Raw genomic sequence first — 19,073 nt, forward strand, 5'->3', positions numbered from 1 at the left:
ATAGGTGGAACTAGGCAAAAAAAATTAAGAAGGGGAGGCTGTGTTTCAGCTTTTAAAAGTGTTACCCAATGTTCGAAATGCACCAGCAAGCTGTCCCTTTACGTCAGTTTTATAGACTGTGTTGGCATTGAACTAAATCATTCATGCTGTAGAGTTAAGAGATTTACGTCTTTTATTTAATTAATTATAAAAAATCACTATTTACTTATTCCAGGGAAAACATTATATCCATTCGCTGCAGCGCTAGTGGCTGTGTGGGATACCCTCGCTATGTTTATGGGTGTTCCTAAGAAGGAGGTGTCTGTGGAGTTCCGCGACGTGCATTTGTTTGCGCAGCCCGTGCTGCACGAGCAGCGACAGCTCCGGCTCAGCGTCGACCTGCACAGAGGCACTGGACGGTTTGAGGTAATCAGAATACAACTGCATGGCTAAACAAAGAAGTTGCTTAATAGATTGCGGTCGATGACAAAGAAAAACAATTTAATCCAGTGCCCGTACACATTAGATATTTTTCTTCAATCATTAAAGCTAACGTTATACTCGTATAAACGTCATATCCTAGCGATAGACCCATCGATAGGATATCTCATTCCCATATATTTTGTGTTTTCTATTAGAATTAACGACTGTATAGTAGAAAGGCATTTTAGATTCACCCCCTGAACTTTAAATCTTATTGCATGCAGTTATGAGATATGAAGAATTTTCACAGGTAAGTTATGTTTATTAAACAACGCCGACTCTGCTGAGAACACACTCTTAAATGACAATTTCAGTTAAATATAATATAGTTCAATTCTCCATACACTAAATGTCTACTTGAGATCGAACTCAAACGTGAGATTGATTTATTAATGTGGGCGTTATATTGCACTTAGTACAGCATTATTATAGAAGCTCGCATACAGGGACTCCTTTCCTGGTAGATTGTTAACAATGAATTATGATTTTTGACTGCCTCGGTAGCGTAGTTGTAACTGTATACGGCACAAGTACGACTACCGCGCTGAGGTCCTGGGTTCGAATCCCGGGTCGGGCCAAAATAATTGTGACTGGGATTTTCCATCTTAAAAATTACTCAGTCGCAGCTCGGAGTCAGGAAGTTGGAGGTGTGATACCCCCATGCCTCAGAAAGCACGTAAAGCCGTTGGTCCTGCGCCTGATCTCTCTCCGGTCATGTCGGATTGCCGTCTCACCGAACTATGAGAGTGCACCGGTGTACTGCGCACACACTTGGGCACTATAATGGCTGATCTCCGTTGAGATTGGCCGCCGTGGTCGAAATTCGGCTAGGAGGGATTTATTCATTCATTTATTCATGATTTTTAGGTTTTGGATGACAACTCCAAAGTAGCCACCGGATTTATAGACGACAAATGTAATAAAAATATTAAAAGTTGCAATAACAATGATATTATGAATCTCACGAGCGAAGACATTTACACATTGTTGAATAATAGAGATTATTCGTACAGGTAAGTGAAATCTTGTGTCATAGACATATATAATCGACATAAATAAATGAAATTGTAATGACCATATTTTTTAAATTATAAACCGTTTTCTAAGCTAATAAATATATCTCTTCACATGTCAAATCCTGAATTCAGATTTCAAGGACGACGCCTTGTTGGTAATGGAATGAATTTTCCAGACAAAGATCTTAGGTTCTAAATGTAAGGCACATGCCTGAAATTTTTCCAAGATATCATTTGTCATATACATGACAAAAATATCTTAAGGGAACATACAATATAGGACTGGTATTATTATAATTAAAAGAATAATTATTCAGGCCAAACTGTACTATGACTAAACCAACTTTGATACATTAACATTTCATACAGTGCAAAGTTTTATCCGGAATAAGGTCTTTTATACGGATAATCAGAATTTTTTGAGATAAGTTTAATCTTCACTGTTTTTTTTTTTGCTAGTGGAGATTTTCGCAGTATTCACAGTGCCAACTCATCAATAACGGAAGCTCTGATATTATGGCGCGAAAACTGGGTCACACTGCTCGACGGATTGCTGCAGCTGAACGCGCTGAGACATACTCACGATGGCGTATCAGTGCCCAAACAGATTGGTAGAATGTGTATAAACGTATCAGAAAACACTAAACACCACATGGATCTGGATGGCGAGACAGTTATAAGAACTAAAGTATCTGATGTCTATAAATATACTAGGTATTCCTTTACTACCTCGATACTGCAAAATCCAGACTGATAGTAGAGTACAGATTAAATATAGCGAACAATAACTATATTGGTGCTATATTTTGGGTCCGTAGGGACATTAATATAAAGCTTGTGTTATAACGGGAGTTAGAACTTTAGGTTGAGGATTCTTTATATGAAATAAACTTCGAAGATAACAGTAAATTTTATGTTCGAAAGCATTGAGGTATATTCTACCGAGTACAAATGTATCGATGTTTGAAAGCTTTTAAGTGAAGCGTCACGAGTACGTTATACAGTTGTGTGCTTAGATGACACTATTATATTGTTATAATTTTAATATGATTACAGCTGTGGAGGAATATTAATAGAGCATTTAAAACTTCGCGATTTGCCACTGGAGTCAAGAGATAATTTTGCTATAAAGTCATTGCAATTTGTGCCCCGATTTTCTGCCAAATTAGACGTTAGTATCTGTCAACTTTTGGATCTAAAGTTGTTCGATGCGTTCATGACTTTATTAATTTCAAAATTCTATTTCAGTTTGTCTCTACTTTGCACGTGTATCTGCAAATTGTAGCGGAAAATTTAAACAGAAATTACATTAACATTGCTTCCCTCGTGACTTATAAGGATGCAAGGATTTTTAAAGAGATTAAAAATATTTTAATTGATATAAATAATGTAAACTTCAAACACAAAGAAGTTAGTATGCAAGACATAAAAGAAAATAATGATGCTCTGGCTGATATTGACCTCGTTCTCCTCTATGGTCTTTCGATAGATGATAATGTAAGTTCCTTTTTGAATATCAGTACTTATTATATTAGAGCTCATCGTTTCATCAATGACATTATACAGAGGGAAATTACCTCACAGAAATTACCTATTTATTTTCCAGATCTGTCATATATTGTACCAAACACTGAAGCCAAACTCTTTCGTCGTAAGCGAAGAGGACAATACTATGGAGAAACGCATTCGTCCGTCTGCGGTGTATCGCACGGTGAGCGCTGGTGACGAACTGCAGTTGGTCCGCTGGAGGTCTTCAAAAGTATCCTCAAACCGCTTAGCTGTTTCTGTATCCTCTGCTTCTGACATTCCTCTGGTGACCGCGACGCGCGACGCTATGCAGCCGCAAGCTCAGTTGCTGGTACTGGCACCTCAACCACCACCACAGGGTCTAAAGGACCTCGTACGTACTTGGAGAACTGAACGTGTTCGCAACCAAGTTTCTCTAGTAGTAATGGATACAAAATGTACTGATGAGCAGATGGATACCAACATCGAACTAGCTTTCAATGTTTGGAACAAGGTGAGACATTGTATAAAAATATTGTATATATATAATACTAAGACTCATTATGTCTCATTATTGCTACAAAACCCTCTTAACCCGAAAAAACACATAGCTTGTTACATACATACGTATTCACGGACATACAGAAACAGCACCTATCCAGGTGAAAGTTAAAATACCACAGAACCATCCAGTGAGTAGTATTTTTTTTTCAATACCGAAATATTTTTTTTTAGTGTCAATGGGGTGGAGAGTATTACGTGCCATTACAAGAGAAGTACGAAACTGCGACAAGAGGGATGTTACAAAGCGCACGTATTGGAGATATCAGTTCCCTGCATTGGGTCCAGGTTCATGAACCTCTTGAAGTCGGCGTTAAAGTAAAGGCAAGTAGCCATTATTTAGTGGTCGTATTCAGATTTGTCGGCAGCAAGTTAACAATATCTGCGCGATACTTCGGCCGTATTAACAGATGCAACTCAGGTTCGCTATGAAGTGTTATATCAGCTGCTAAGACGCTGTCAAATTAAGGTCAGGATCTTAAGGTCGTCGCTATTTAATAAACAGATTTGGTTACTGGTTTCTTAAGTCACAGCATATGATGGATTTTGAGAGCTGATTTTTGTTAATTAAACAACGCCGACCCAGCTGAGAAAAACCTCTAAAATAAAAACTTAATATTTGTTTGTCAAATAGTTCAATAAATTAAATATCTACTCGAGATCCTACTCAAAGGTGAGATTGATTAATTAATACGGACCTTAAGTTTTTTTTAAGTAACTACAATGCATTTTGACTTTCAGTCTATGTCACTCCAAGAAGGACTTTTCGAAAACTCAGAGCAATAGTCTTATTCCATCTGCGTTTATACCTCTCCAATATCGTATCGACGCAATACAATTTTTCGATCATGATGCATAAAGATTTTATTAAATAACAAACTGATTTTATACTCTCATTCAGGTTCATTATGCAGGGCTCAACACGGTAGATGTATTAAAAGCGACTGGTGCTGTTCCAATGGAGAATGAAAATGAATCAACCAGCAGTGGATATGGGATGGATTTTAGCGGAGTTACAGAAAGGTAATGGATATTTATGATAGCAAAATATTAAACTTACTAATATTATAATGTGACATGTGAAGACGTTTATACCTTATAAGATAATGCATAAACTGCTAAATAGAATTGAATGACACTTAACTAACTTGACAAATAAATCAGTCCAAGTTTAGTACACTGTTTTTTATCTGGGATTAAGCAAGAAAGAATCGTCAACAAAATCTTTTTTTATGTATGTATCTGAATATATTCTGGTACTGACGTTGAATAAGCAGAAGAAGAGTTAATTTTAGGAGATCCGTTGTTGAAAGCTATGTAGAAATAAAGATCCAAACATACATATGAATTTACTATATATTGTGCGAGTCGGTTTAGAAATCAAGATGTTGCACGAATTTAAATGAAGGTAAATAACATTAAGCTCACCAGATGTCTCAATTGACATTGATCCCGATGGATAGGTCATTCAAATTATTGTATTTGAATATTGTCCCTCCCAGTGGTACCCGCGTGATGGGCGTGGTGTCCGGCGGCGCATGCAGCAGCGAGGTGCGCGCGGCGCCGGAGCTGCTGTGGCCGGTGCCCGAACACTGGACGCTTGAGGACGCCGCCACCGTGCCGTTACCATATCTCAGAGCTTTCTACTGCTTTTTACGTACCATCTCGGTAAGTTTTTCATTCTTCTTACATTGTCCATGTCTCCCTTATATTCTCAATTAAAATTTTAAAGGCACACACACACTCACACGCAATCACACAATCTTCATATCGGAAATAGGATCGATTATCATTATGTTTATAAATATTTTGCCCATTATCTCGCTGAATGTATTTTCTTAAAAAAAATTTAATGTATAATTTATGACTAATGTCTTTTTATCATCAGCGGGACAGAACAGTGGACAAGTCTGAAGCATCTTCTTTGTTTGTACATGGCGGTGTCGGTGCCCTAGGGCAGGCAGCGATTTCCATCGGACTAGGGCTGGGGTACCAAGTGTTCACTACCGTAAGTGACGTCGCGAAGAAACAGTTTCTGATGAGACTGTTCCCACAATTAAAAGGTACTCTTATTTCTGACCCTCCTAATTAAATCTGATATTGGTGACCTTATTATTGGGCTAAGGCCAATATTTGTTCAAAGACTTATGGAAACTTATACTTCTATTTCAGAAGAGAACATCGGTAATTCTCGTGACAACAGTTTCGGAGACTCGGTGCTGCGCGCTACCAACGGCAAAGGATGTTACATAGTTATTAACAATGTCAGGGGAGATATGAAAAATGTGAGGATGTGGCACAAAATACAGAATAATTCATTTTTTATTTATTTTATTAGGGCATTGAACATAGAAAATCAACGCATGTTTTCGTAGATACGTTATATAATGATGTGCATACAATGATGGTCCATAAGAAACAAATATTCAGAATATGAATTGTTGTCTTTTTTATTAAACCAATTTTGATGCTGTTACACATTAAGATTCCTTATATTTAATATAGATAATCAATGAACAAAATTTAAAAAAAGCAGATATTTTGATTAACAAATATTTATATCTGGATAAGGGCCATACAATTTATTCAATAATTCTTTTACCCAGGTGTCCCTACAGTGCTGCAGCGGTTCAGGCACTACCTATGATATGTGCCAACTTATTCATCACGAAAACTATATGTTTCCGATGTCATATCTATTCAATGCGAGATCATATGTATCATTAGATATATCTTCAATATTAAAGAACTGGATCGAAAAAGATATAAAGGTAAGACATGAATATATTCACAGTAGAGTTGTTAGTTATACTTACATATGGCATACGTACAAGACGCATATCGCGAATATTTTAAGCTGATTGGCAATTCTAAGACTAGCCCTGTGTGTTTTGAGTCTTTTCTAGTGTATATTCTTTTGTCAATCATGGTATGAAACTCGTCACAACGAGGGTTGTGACGAGGATTGTTTGTTAGCGTTTTCAACCAAAAAGCGGGCACAATATCAAAGCTAAAATACCCTTGTCGACAAGCGAAGGTTAGCAGAATTTAATACAGGATATGTATAATGTATTATTTTACAAAAACGCGACGTAGTTTGAATTTTACGTATGTAGGTAAGTGTAATCTAGGGAAACTGACAAGGTTTTTTGGCTTTAATATTTCGTTCGTGGTAGTATCTTTCTTTTTGCACACATAGAGTGTGCCTGCTCCATGTAAAGTAGTTACTAATCGCTATGTAGTTGGGTATGAAATATTATATTATATCCTACACTCCACCAGCCTAAAAGTTGATCAAATTCCTGTAAATGAAAATTGTATTAGAAAAGCCGCCAGCAAATAAATGAAGGGCGTGAATGTGTGTTCAGATGCTACACGCGATGGTGAGTGAGGGAATAGCGCGCGGGTACGTGCGTCCGCTGTCGCGCGTGTCGTACGCGCCGCACGCCGCGCCGCGCGCGCTGCGCCTGCTCGCGGCCAGCGCGCACCGCGGCCGAGTGCTGCTGCACCTGCGCGACTCGCGCCTGCACGTGCTGCCCAGGTGCGGAATATTACAGACGCGTATATTTTTATTTGTATCTGTAAGCTTGCTTTACCTACATTATCAGACTTTTCTATCGAGGACATATAATTTAATCATAGTTAGAAATTTGCAATAACGAAGTTTATCTTACAGAATTAGCTGCAAACCTGACGAGGTCCAGTTGATTTTGAGCGACCGGAGTTCACTCGGCTTGCACCTGGCGGACAGACTAATAAACCGTGGCGCCAGGAAACTCCATATGCATTGCACATATTTAACTCCGCATTTACACTATAAAATTCGGTAAGATGTTAGAAAGAACTAAATATATAATAGCACCATAATATATAAATCAAGAGACGTGGCAAAATGTTGAGTCTATAAGTAATCATTTTAACTAAATGATAATGGAAATTGATGTAATATAAGCAAATATATATACACTTACGCTCAAAGCAGAGACTAATGACAAACATAATTGTCTGTAATTGAATTTTTAAATATCTTATTCTTAATAATTCAGGCGTATGTTTACCAAACCATAACATGAGAAAAAATTATTGAAATTAGGTAGCAAACTGCGTATTCGTAAATTAAACTTGTTTTTCCTTTAGTTCTTGGCAACAACAAGGTGTTCTAGTGGAGGCATCATCTGAAGATTTTAATGACGAGGGAATATCAACACTGATGCAGAATGTCTGCAGTCTGGGGACAGTGAGCGGTATTTACGTTACTGCCACAGACGCTTCTGCCAACTCCGATAAGAAATATTTGTCAGCTCTGAATACATTGGATTTGGTTTCCAGAAGACTATGTCCTTACTTAAGGTATGTTTTTTTATTTCTTATTTATTCGCACCGGCCAGCATAGTGGCCTTACAGCTAAACCCTCTCAGAAGAGGTGGCCCATGCCCAACAGTGGGTCATTACATATTATTGGTATATATGAAGATTTTCTATTTTGTATTACTAGGTACTTCGCAGTTATAAGCTCAGATATGACTGCAATGCACACTTGTATAGATCGTGTCAGTAATGGATATCCTGCAACACTGCTCAAGTTCAATTTCATTGAAACAGTAAGTCATATTATTGAAATTCTTTACCTATTGCAATTTAGTACATATGATGGAAAGTGTAAGTAACCATACGTTGTATATTCTTAATATAAATTGTGTTATTATCTTTCAAATGTACGTACCCTCTTTAGGGCTGTAAAGTATTCCCCTTGAACTTTAAAAGTTACCATTGCCACTAGATTGCACCTTGAAGTCAGACGATAAGTTAAAGAAAACAGTAGTAGATATTGGATAGTAGATATTTGTTGAATTTCTTTATAGCCATATTTACGGTTCATGAATCTTAAAAGTTTAAATAATAACTAAAGTAAAAGATATAAAAAAGCCAAAGCATAAACGGTGATAGAGTAAAACCTGAAGACACTGCTGTTACAAGACAATCGGTTCTTAATACGTGAACTTTGTCAGAGCATCGCGAACGAAGGAGGGTTTGAGCTGAGCGCGTCGCAGTGGCTCGGCGTGGTGGCGGCGGCGGAGCGCGCGCTGCACTCGCCGCACCCGGCGCTGCTCGCGCACCAGCTGCGCGCACCACACGCGCCGCTGCTGCAACAGATCGCTCATGTCGCCGGTTAGTGACGCACACTGCTTGTGAGCTAACACTTACTAGAACACAGCGAATGAAGGAGGGTTGGAGCTGAGCGCGTCGCAGTCGCTCGGCGTGGTGGCGGCGGCGGAGCGCGCGCTGCACTCGCCGCACCCGGCGCTGCTCGCGCACCAGCTGCGCGCACCACACGCGCCGCTGCTGCAACAGATCGCTCATGTCGCCGGTTAGTGACGCACACTGCTTGTGAGCTAACACTTACTAAAGCCTGACCAGCAAAATAAAAAAGGTGTTTTAGGGGCGTCACTTTTGATTTTTAGTTTTAAAGTAAATGGTTTTAGTACAAGAGATTCGTAACACATATTAATTACCACGACATGGCGAGGTTTTTTCATTTTTCCAGGTTTTGATGCTGAATAAGTGAAGCGAAACACTTTGCAAATATAAGTGCCATAAATTGTTAAGTCATATTATCAATTGAAATAAAACTATTTTACCGATTAGACGCAGCCTTCATGGTCACAGGGGGGACCATGAAAGCTGCAAAGTCTTCGAAACGTCGGCAGAAAATAATTATATAAATAACCGCAACAAAATCCGTAAAACAATTTTATTTCCATGTCTAACATTCGCGTAAACATAAGAAATCATCATATTATCAATTTTTAATGTTTTCTTTTAAACACAGATACATTGATTATTACTTTTAGCTAAAAAATATATTGGGTACTTGTCTAAAATGATTATTGCACACGAGACCAACCAGTAAACTTACAACAAAATGCCGTCCACTAATCTCTATGTAATTACGACAGAGTATCATCTTAACTAACATAAATCTGTTCTCAGATATTGTTATACCTGAAGACTCCCAAGATAATGATACGCTTGAAAGTTTTGGAATCCAAAACGAGAAATTAGAAAGAGTTCGAACCTTTTTAGAGATGTCCCATAATGTCGTGTTCAATGAAGAAGATATTAAGATCTTAACTATAGAGAGGTATGAAAATCTTAGTGTTTTGCCTTTTTGGTGTCATACCATATCTAAAAGTAATGGGATATGAACAAGATGAAAATTATTTTGGTGACAATAATGAAGATTTGTATTATTAAGAGAACAAATTAATTGTAATTTTACTTCTTCCTTTAATTTCCAGAATCAGAGAAATGGAAGAGATAATGACACCGACTAAATTCAAAGAAATGAAGGGTTTGGAAACGTTCTATACTCACGTCGAATCTGACGAACTTCTCGCTACTACTGAAATCATGTTCTTGCCTACACACACATCCAGTACATCCATTGTAAGTTTATATTATTTAAATAGCAATAGAGAAGCACAATTACTAAGGCATATCTTAATGGGAATAGCTATAATTGTTAAATCTTCTATAGAGTATACTGACCCGGTGCGTCGTTTCGACTTCGTGCCATTGTATATTGAGCCTTACAGTGTATATTTTGATTTGCTATATGGGTGAATTTCAACAGGCCCATAAAAAATCTTCATTTCCGTGGATTTTTTTATCTTTAAAAGTTGTTTAAAAAATATTTCGATTTTATTAATGTTTTTTAAAATGTATGTATTATTGCCTAATATCCAGCAGAAAACATTTACAACTAACGAGATATACCAGATTAAAAATTTCGTGCCACGGCGATGAAACATGCGTGCACGGAAATGAAACAAGCGTCTACAGCAATGAAAAGTCGGTGCCATGGAAATGAAATAACCAATCCACGGAAATCTCGTCGCTTTTGTTCGGCCAATCATTTCCTCTCCTTTCTCTCCTCTTCAGATAATTTTGGCTTAGGCATCTTGGCATCCTAAAAATAAACAAATCACTATTAAAATCAGACTCTCGTATGTGTGTGTGGACGAATGTTTGCGCATGTGTGTGTGTGTGTGTATACGTGTGGTGGAATACCAAATGTTACATTACATCATTTTGTAAGGTTAGTTGACTGTACAGTAAAAAACTCAAAGTCTATCTTTAAGCTTTTATCGTATTGCAGAGGGTAAACTTAACCCGCCTTATTACAAAACGAGGTTTAACTAAAAACTCTGGTTTAAACCTATGCAAATTACGGTTTATATAAAAATGGTATTACAAAAAGTGGTTTAACGATAAACCATGGACTATTTGATGGTCTAATCCTAAACCTCGGCGGCCCCTAGTTTGACGATGGTCTAAATCGTAAATGTCAAATCAAATTTCAAATCATTTGGCAGATTATCTCTTAAATTGGCGTCTGTTTCGTTGTCTCGTGTTATTTTTTATCGAAAATGGATATTAACGTGGTAGATTCCGTCGATATTGAGGATATTGAAGCCGTTGAGCTACTGGAAACGCCACGCCTACTCAATAGACTCGACTCAGTACTCCAATTTTCAGATCTTTTTTCTTTCGTTGATCCATCACTATAATACAAAGAGTCAATTGTTCTATACAATAAGACACTGATAATAAATTTCAAAGGTATTTGCAATAGTCACCGCAATAGTTTTCTTTTAATGTTAAGGTTTCATATAATGCGCGGGAAGCTTACGTTTCGTAACACGCATTTTGATGTATTACCAGCTAATACAACATTAGTCAAAACTTGAAACCTAAACAAAATTGCAATCGAAGTTACAACTATTATTGATCTTGGAGCAAAATAACCAAGTCTGAATATTTTTATACTCCTAAATTTTATTTAATGATTAACATTGTATGAAAAGGTTTTTCTTTTTTTGGGTATATTGAACGTTGCGATTGAATGATGTCGTATTGAACGAATGTTGTTTGTAATTATTTGTGGTTTATATATAGGCCATGGTTCAAATGGCGGTACTAAGAAGTCTACGGTTTTTATGAGTTTTGTAATACGAACAAATTTAAACCGTGGTTTCCCAGATAAGCCTGGTTTTGTTAGTACAGGTTTAAGCTAAGGTTTATTTCGCTTTTTGTAATAAGACGGAACGAGTTCTGTACTGTCAGTATTCTATACTAGCTATACATATAGGTAAGATGTTTTCTTTGCCTAATTATACCTTGGCGATGAAAACATAAATCACGGAAATGAAACTAAATTGTGTTACTAGGCATAGCAATGAAAATTTCATTGCCGTGTCTTCTTTTTCATTGCCATAGAAAATTTTGGCCACGGAAATCGTGGCAATGAAAGCACGGCGATGAAAATCAAGGCAAAAATATAACATAACAAAAAATCTATTAATCATTCGAAGTAATAAACACTTCACAAATAAACATAAGAGAAATGGTGTTCTACCGAATGCTTAATCAAGAGGACAAACTTTTTCAAATAGAAGTTACCTATCCACGGCGATGAAAGAAAAAATATCCAGTAATATAAAAACGGAATACTTACATTTATGGCGCGAAAACGCAAGCATGTGCGTAGTGCGTACATCCTTTCACGTCGAGCACTTAGGCGGCACTATATACAATGTTTAGCGCACAGCGGGCGGGGGGGTGGTCGCAAATAGTTAGATGAAACGATATTCTTAAACATGTTTAGACAACTGCGATGAAAGGTAGTACTAGGACAAATGCATTTTTATTAACCATTCGTTGTATCATTTAATTATTTGAATAAATGTATTCCGTAACAATACTTTAACTATTCACGTATCAAATAAAACTAGATTTTAATATAAATAACCAATAGATATTTATCAATGAGGTATAATATACATCGAGGTTACGTGTGGACAAACACGGCAATGAAAGATTTCGAGATTTAACTTTTTCTTTTTGAAGTACCTGCTAATCCGGTTAATAAAATATTTTGTGCTACACATAGATTACTATTTCACCTAACCAGAAAAAAATGTTAGAACATTTTATCTATGTTTTTATTACCGATCGTATTATCGTCGATGCCACGCAATTTTCGGTCTCGGGAAATTCACCCATATCTAACCTGATGTATTTCAGAGAGAAGACGAGTTTGATGTCACTCTAAATTATCTCTGCATCGTGCCGGGACTCGAAGGCCTCCACAGTCGGTTCGGCTATATGTGCGAGCGTCTCAAACTGCCAGCTGTCGTACTCCAGCCCGGTTTAGACAGACCGAACGAAACTATTCAGGAAACAGCCAAAAAATATGCTCAAGTATGTATAATTTTTTATTCCTCATACATACATTCTACGAATTTTAGACGTTGGTTAATTGTTTTGGCTACAATTTGGCATGAAGTTTATAATTGTATATTTGTACTTACATATTCCTTTTTTACTTACATATTTCTTTGTAAGAAATACTCATGTAGTTTTAGTTTTTGAAATTTTTTGGATAACTTAGCGGATGCCTTGTAAATTTCCGTCATCCAGAGAAAATAAAAAGGAACAAAGATCTTCCGATGCTATGTAATATGTATATTATTATCATTGTGTTACAGGTGTTTTTGAAGAAGATTGGATTAAAAAAATACTTTTATATTTTGGGATACGAATGGGGAATTCCAGTTGCATTAGAAGTTGCATCTATATTTGAAGGACAAGGTACGTACCTACATAGTACATATATTGTTAAAGAAATGTATGTAATAGCATCCATTCAGATTACGTGTGCTCATTCCTTTAGTAGATATTAGACTAACAAAAATCTTTTAGATATTGATATCACATTGTACTTGTACGATAAACAAAAGGAAATAAAACACTCTAAAAATATGATTTCTGAAGTTAATTGCTATTATTTTGATGCTTATTTTTTTATTTATTATCAGTTAACAATAACGCATAATTTTTTTCGATGTATTATAAACAAAGGTTTATTTTGACAGGAATGATTGGTACCATCTTTTGTGTCGGACTCGAACCAGAAGCATTAAAAGTTGCGCTTGAAGAAGAATTAAGCGAATACAAGAACGAGGAAGAACTAGAGAACGGCGTGTTAGAGCACATGTTCAAGCTGATGACGGGCGACAAGTGCGCACGACTGGACGAGATGCTGCGCGGGTGTAACTCATGGGACAAGAAGGTGGAGGAGTGCGTGCGCACGCTGCTGGGGTGCATGTCGCACTCGGCGCAGTACACGCGCGCGCTGCTGCAGGCGGCGCTCGGGCGCATCGCGCAGGCGCGCCGCTACTCCTCCGCGCTGCCGCCGCTGCGCTCGCGCGTGGTTCTGCTGCGCTCGCGCCGCGCGGCGCCTGCATGCCCGCAGCAGCTGAACGCACTCACGAGCGGCGAGGTGTCGGTTCACGAGCTCAGCGCGCCGCTCGGTCACGCCGCCCGCGACGCGCGCTGCGCCGCCATCGTTAACTCATATTTGGATCCAGAGCTAATACACAACTTCGATAATGAGAGTCTTTGCGATACGTATTTGCTTAACGCGGACACCTTCATAAGTATGTCTATTGAAAGCGATAAATAGGAAAGAGTTATAAGTTAACGTCAGCTCTAAACGCCACCTAGTTGAAAAAAATATTTTGAAACGATTGTAAAAATATGGCAATTATGAAAAGATTTTTTGATTCAGTATAATTTTGTCGTACTACTAGCAAACAATTGTACCTGTGTGTGTACTATACATAGGCATATATTAAATTTATATTATAAATTTATAAAGGTTTTTTTTTTTTTTTAATAAATTGGTTCGTCGAAATCGCAAGGATTAATTACAGAATACTGAAATGGCTCATCGTCCAAAATGCCGAATAATCATGATGGTTGCAAAGTTAGAAATATCCTAAAACAACTTGGTTACTGATAAATAGAAGCCGTGGATGATAGATATAAATACTATGGTACCGAATGAGAGACTCAAATACGACCTGAGAATTAGAATCTTACATATTATGATTATCCTACCATGTCCTTGATCCTAAAAATAAGACCTTTCTCACCGGTATCATGGTTTCATGTCACTATAAATAGGAATAAAAAAATATTCACATAGCGGATCTGAATACTGGTTATTATGCGTTAATGTGTGTCAGCCGGCCTCGCTTCGTACATTTCTCGGAAAGAGCATGCTGAATAGTTTATTCATGTTAATATTATACATCAAAATTCCATTGTTCATATTTATTTTTCTACTAAACAATATTTGTATGAGTTGTGCTCATAATTTGTCCGAGATTTGATTTTTTCTTCAAATTAAGTCGTTTAAAGAGGAAAATGAATAGAGAAATCATTCATCTGTTAATAGACTACCAATATGGTTGTGGTAATCTTTTGGGGTCTTCCTCGATTAATATACCCTGATTCGTACATAATCCGCCTAAATGGGCCACAGTGAAGTTTTGGCCAGTGTGTTGTTATGGTTGAGAACAGGGCTATATTCTTCTCGCTTCAGTGGTGATAGCAATAAAACCTTTTTCTCTCTCGCAAAAAAACCCTTTTCTGACTACATACAAATCGCACATATGACACAAACAGACCAGCAGTTTGACAAATGTTTAAGTTTACCTTAGTCTTTAAAATTGAATACATTACGTACATCCATATTCGTTACTTATCTAACCAGAGCCTCAAATAAATTGGGATGATTTAAGAAAAAGTAAATTGAGTTTTATTTTAATTTATTCAGCCAGGGTCTTCGATATTTTATCAACAACAATACGAGTTCTTTCTGACAAATACTGATCGACTTGACCAAGTACTTTAACAACGTGAAGTAGCTTCTGTATTCCCTTTTTGATCTTTTCCATTTTCTCAGCGCTTGACTCTTCTTCAGGATCTCCAAGAATTGGCAGAGATATAGATCCTAATCTCGGCAAGGAAAGCATGTCCGATTGTGGTCTTAACCTTGGCACTTTCATTGTCGGCACTTTTAATTTCGGCCTTTTCCATTTTGTTAGCGCTAGTTTTGGAATAAATCCTTCTGGAGGTGCCACTGATATAGGTACTTGTGTATCACTATATCCAATCTGATCTACGTCAGGGTCCAACAGAATGAACTTTCCATCTTGTACTGCTTTGGGTATGGCGCTGTGAATGAGGTTACAAAACGAATTGACGTCGAAGCGACGGTTACTGAAGAGCTCTGATGATGCTCGGGGACTGCCTCCAAATGAAGACTGAAAGAATATATTATCACTGATTAAACAAACAAGGTATATGTAAAGTTATCGAATAATAAAATGATTTAGTTAGAAGGAAATATAGATTTAACCCCTGAGGGTTGATCTATGAGATAAATTAGTAAGTAATTCTACAATACTCGACAAGTTTATTAAACTTAATGTTTCTAAGCAATCCATTTAATTATCTATTTGAACAACAAAACAGATTACTATCAATACATTCTACAAAGATACATTATAGGGTATTATTCTAGATTACAATCCTAAGTTGACTCATTGTTAGTTACCATTTAAATACAGCTATGCTGAGTAGAAATAAAATGACTATTGTAGGGCGTGGTTAAATGAATGTCGGAAAGTAGATTCATTATATAGTTCTTATCTTACCCTTTCATCTGATCCACTGCAGTCTATAGTAACTCGTAGAGGCGAAGGAGCGCATGCGCACTGACGTACCAGCTATGAAAATTAAATAAAACCAATGTTAATAAAATTTTCTGTACGCATACCTTTAAGAATTAATTAATCGACCTTTACGTTGAAAGTAGATCAAGTGCGCTTTTGAAAAAAAAATATTACCTACTAGTTTTTGCTTACGGCTCGGCCGACATGATTTTTTTTCCGAGATAAAAGGCCTGCTATATTGTTTTAGGGATAAAAATAGCCTATATCATTCCCAGGGTCTTAAACTATGTCTATACCAACCAAAATCATAATCGGTTTAGTTGTTCAACTGTGAAAACGTAACAGACAGACACTGCATTTAGAAGTATGGAAGTATGGATAATATTATTAAAATATACATGCGGTTTTCAGGTACACAAACCTAAAAATCAGTGGCATAAAAAGTAAAACTATATGATTTGGCACCGATAAACTATGCAAATCAAATTTCATGAGATCGAAGTGCGTAAAAGTACTAGCACATTCGGATTTGTGATTACTATAAATAATATCAGCCCTGTATTATATACTTGCCCACTGCTGAGCACGGGCCTCCTCTACTACTTAGAGGGTTTAGGCCTTAGTCCACCACGCTGGCCTAGTGCGGATTGGTAGACTTCACACACCTTCGAAATTCCTATAGAGGAACTTCTCAGATGTGCAGGTTTCCTCACGATGTTTTCCTTCACCGTTAAAGCGAACGATAAATTCACGAAGAATACACACATGATTTTTTAGAAAAGTCAGAGGTGTGTGCCCTAGGGATTTGAACCTGCGGACATTCGTCTCGGCAGACCGTTCCATACCCAACTAGGCTATCGCCGCTTTTTTACTTTACTATAGCGTAAAATTAAATCTCAATTATTCCTCATAGGTCGGCACTTGGTCGTCGACAGTATTACGTGAATGGTAACCTAATATATAATACTGCAAATAGTGGTAATTATATTTATCCTCTGACCCTAAATAAATGTAAGCATAAAATTAGAAATTGGCTTCTAAACAAAAACTATGATGAAACTGAGCAAATTTTACATAATTCATAAAGTACTATACATACCTGCAGACACACTCACACATACACACACATATATTCACTCATATGTAAATAAATAGGTACCATGATTCTAATTGTACCGTGGTAATATATAAATGTTTATTTTTATTTTAAAATTATATTTCTCTACTTTAATAACCGCTATTGTAGCACACATGTACTTTTGCGAATAAATGTATTATTAAATTATAGTTAACTGCTTAGGGTGAAGGACGCTGACGGCTGTGACACAGTTAATACTAGTACAGCCGCCAACGACATACTCTAAATAAATAATAATATTGCATAGTAGTTGATCTCTAGAATAATTGTAAAAGTATTTATTTGTTAAATTTTAACTTATGTAATAAATAAATAAAATAAAAAAAAAATAATAATAATTGCATTTAATAACATACAAAATCTCGACTCTACACTTAAGCCCTCTATCGTGGGTATTAGGAACTATGAAGGGTTTTCAATAAAGCATCAAGACTAGGAAATAGACAAAACGCCATCAAATTTTCTATTTAATCATCATTTGTAGTAATTGAGATCTCAATGTTAATATTTTTAAGATTGACCTATGAACTTATTTATCTTATTACTGAGTCAAATTTATAATGCAATCAACATTACTAAAATAATTATACTACCTTTTAAATGGGAACTAAAATTTTATTTATCTCAACAAAAAAAATCTGAATATACCTTGAAAATAAGTCAATTAAATGTTGACTACAGAAAAGTCAATAGACGAACGAAACGTGGGTATCGCAGTATGTATCAGAGACCTCATCCCCTCCACACACCCACCATTATTACTCTGATAAGCTAAAATCAGCAAAGGCACGCATTATATGACACGGACCGATGGAGCTCGGCGAGTCTTAGAAAATACTAATGTGTCTTTTCCCCGCAACGAAATTAATCGAATAGAAAAAATAGGAGTTGTAAACATTAATTGTCCACTTCCCTCGTTAATAAAGCGGGAGATAAAATAAGGAATTAAGAAGGCATTTGAATTTCAAGTAAAGGGACGTTTACAACTAGATAAGAAATAATATAGCCCTGGGGTCTTGACTCGTCTATAGAGTAAATCCGTCTTCTGCAATAGCGGGCGTTTTAATCGAAGGACAGCTCTGAAACCCGTATAGGTAAATGAAGATTTTTTTTTATTTTGCCTAGTAGAGTACCAAAGCTGTCCTTCGATTGGAACGCCCGGTATTGAAAAAAGACGGACATGCCCCCGTAGGCGGGATAGGGCCCCTGACTATACCACAGAAATTCTATTGCGAATTTCCAAATGTTAGCCACTGTTCCAAAGATAATGGATACGAACCACAATTAACAATGTTATCGCCACGTACCGAAACATGTTCCGTACTCTCCACCACACTCACGACGTCTTCCGTCGCTCGACATGAACTGCACTTAATCACGTAGTGGTTAACATGACATAGTAAAGAAACAGTATTACTTAATTAACTTGTTGAACAGTGCTTTTAATTTAGATTTTCCTAATAGAGATGAATGTATGTGTATATAGAAATTTTATGTTTTGGCTATGAGTAGTCTAGATGATCTATAAGTAAGCATATTTTTTCCTAAATTTTACTTCGGTTTACTGGCAGTAGTCTTTGAGTATGTAGATATCTGAGTACATCATGGGATGAATGTGGATAAATTGCCAAAAAACACTCTCAAATATATTAACATTATTTTGTTTTATTTTCTTTTTAATTGGGTATTTGACATAGTAAAGAAATAAATAAATTTGGTATTGAACATTATATAATTTAAGGTGTTAATTAAGAATATTTGACTTAAATTACAAATAAAAATTATTTAATATTTTATTTTCCT

At 36.6% G+C, this 19,073-nt stretch overlaps 3 protein-coding genes across 3 annotated transcripts in view; 2 read left to right on the forward strand and 1 right to left on the reverse strand.

Annotated features, from left to right (window-relative positions):
* The window catches only part of LOC115450927 (fatty acid synthase-like), a 29,015-nt gene extending 19,387 nt beyond the window's left edge, over positions 1–9,628 (forward strand). Inside the window, exons 19-36 of the mRNA XM_037436809.1 lie at positions 215–405; positions 1,330–1,475; positions 1,938–2,192; positions 2,535–2,649; positions 2,727–2,975; positions 3,085–3,498; positions 3,720–3,869; positions 4,447–4,568; positions 5,048–5,213; positions 5,434–5,608; positions 5,718–5,830; positions 6,152–6,316; positions 6,914–7,086; positions 7,222–7,371; positions 7,683–7,895; positions 8,041–8,146; positions 8,555–8,913; positions 9,537–9,628. Coding sequence (XP_037292706.1) covers positions 215–405; positions 1,330–1,475; positions 1,938–2,192; positions 2,535–2,649; positions 2,727–2,975; positions 3,085–3,498; positions 3,720–3,869; positions 4,447–4,568; positions 5,048–5,213; positions 5,434–5,608; positions 5,718–5,830; positions 6,152–6,316; positions 6,914–7,086; positions 7,222–7,371; positions 7,683–7,895; positions 8,041–8,146; positions 8,555–8,719 — 3,068 coding nt within the window. The 3' untranslated portion in view covers positions 8,720–8,913; positions 9,537–9,628. The remainder of the gene's footprint in view (positions 1–214; positions 406–1,329; positions 1,476–1,937; positions 2,193–2,534; positions 2,650–2,726; positions 2,976–3,084; positions 3,499–3,719; positions 3,870–4,446; positions 4,569–5,047; positions 5,214–5,433; positions 5,609–5,717; positions 5,831–6,151; positions 6,317–6,913; positions 7,087–7,221; positions 7,372–7,682; positions 7,896–8,040; positions 8,147–8,554; positions 8,914–9,536) is intronic.
* Positions 9,629–9,631: 3 nt separating this feature from the next.
* Positions 9,632–14,073, forward strand: LOC119188855. Its single transcript, XM_037436896.1, has 5 exons — positions 9,632–9,687; positions 9,845–9,992; positions 12,633–12,809; positions 13,097–13,199; positions 13,484–14,073. Exons 1-5 carry the CDS (start codon positions 9,632–9,634, stop codon positions 14,071–14,073), a joined length of 1,074 nt encoding a protein of 357 aa, XP_037292793.1.
* Positions 14,074–15,206: 1,133 nt separating this feature from the next.
* LOC115450925 lies at positions 15,207–18,688 on the reverse strand (the record flags this gene model as incomplete). The annotated part of the gene is made up of 3 exons (XM_030179097.2): positions 15,207–15,721; positions 16,115–16,186; positions 18,578–18,688. Coding segments are annotated over 3 exons (681 nt in total), but the record flags the coding sequence as incomplete, so codon positions are not given.
* Between the last annotated feature and the right edge of the window lie 385 nt (positions 18,689–19,073).

The sequence above is a fragment of the Manduca sexta genome, chromosome 9, assembly GCF_014839805.1.
Source record: "Manduca sexta isolate Smith_Timp_Sample1 chromosome 9, JHU_Msex_v1.0, whole genome shotgun sequence".
Lineage (NCBI taxonomy): Eukaryota > Metazoa > Arthropoda > Insecta > Lepidoptera > Sphingidae > Manduca > Manduca sexta.

Excerpts from the sequence above, each read along its gene's own strand:
- LOC119188855 (XM_037436896.1), top strand. The coding sequence starts at position 9,632 with ATGTCCCATAATGTCGTGTTCAATGAAGAAGATATTAAGATCTTAACT. Across the intron at positions 9,688-9,844 it reads AAGATCTTAACTATAGAGAG|AATCAGAGAAATGGAAGAGA; the intron begins GTATGAAAATCT and ends TTTAATTTCCAG. Across the intron at positions 13,200-13,483 it reads ATCTATATTTGAAGGACAAG|GAATGATTGGTACCATCTTT; the intron begins GTACGTACCTAC and ends TTATTTTGACAG.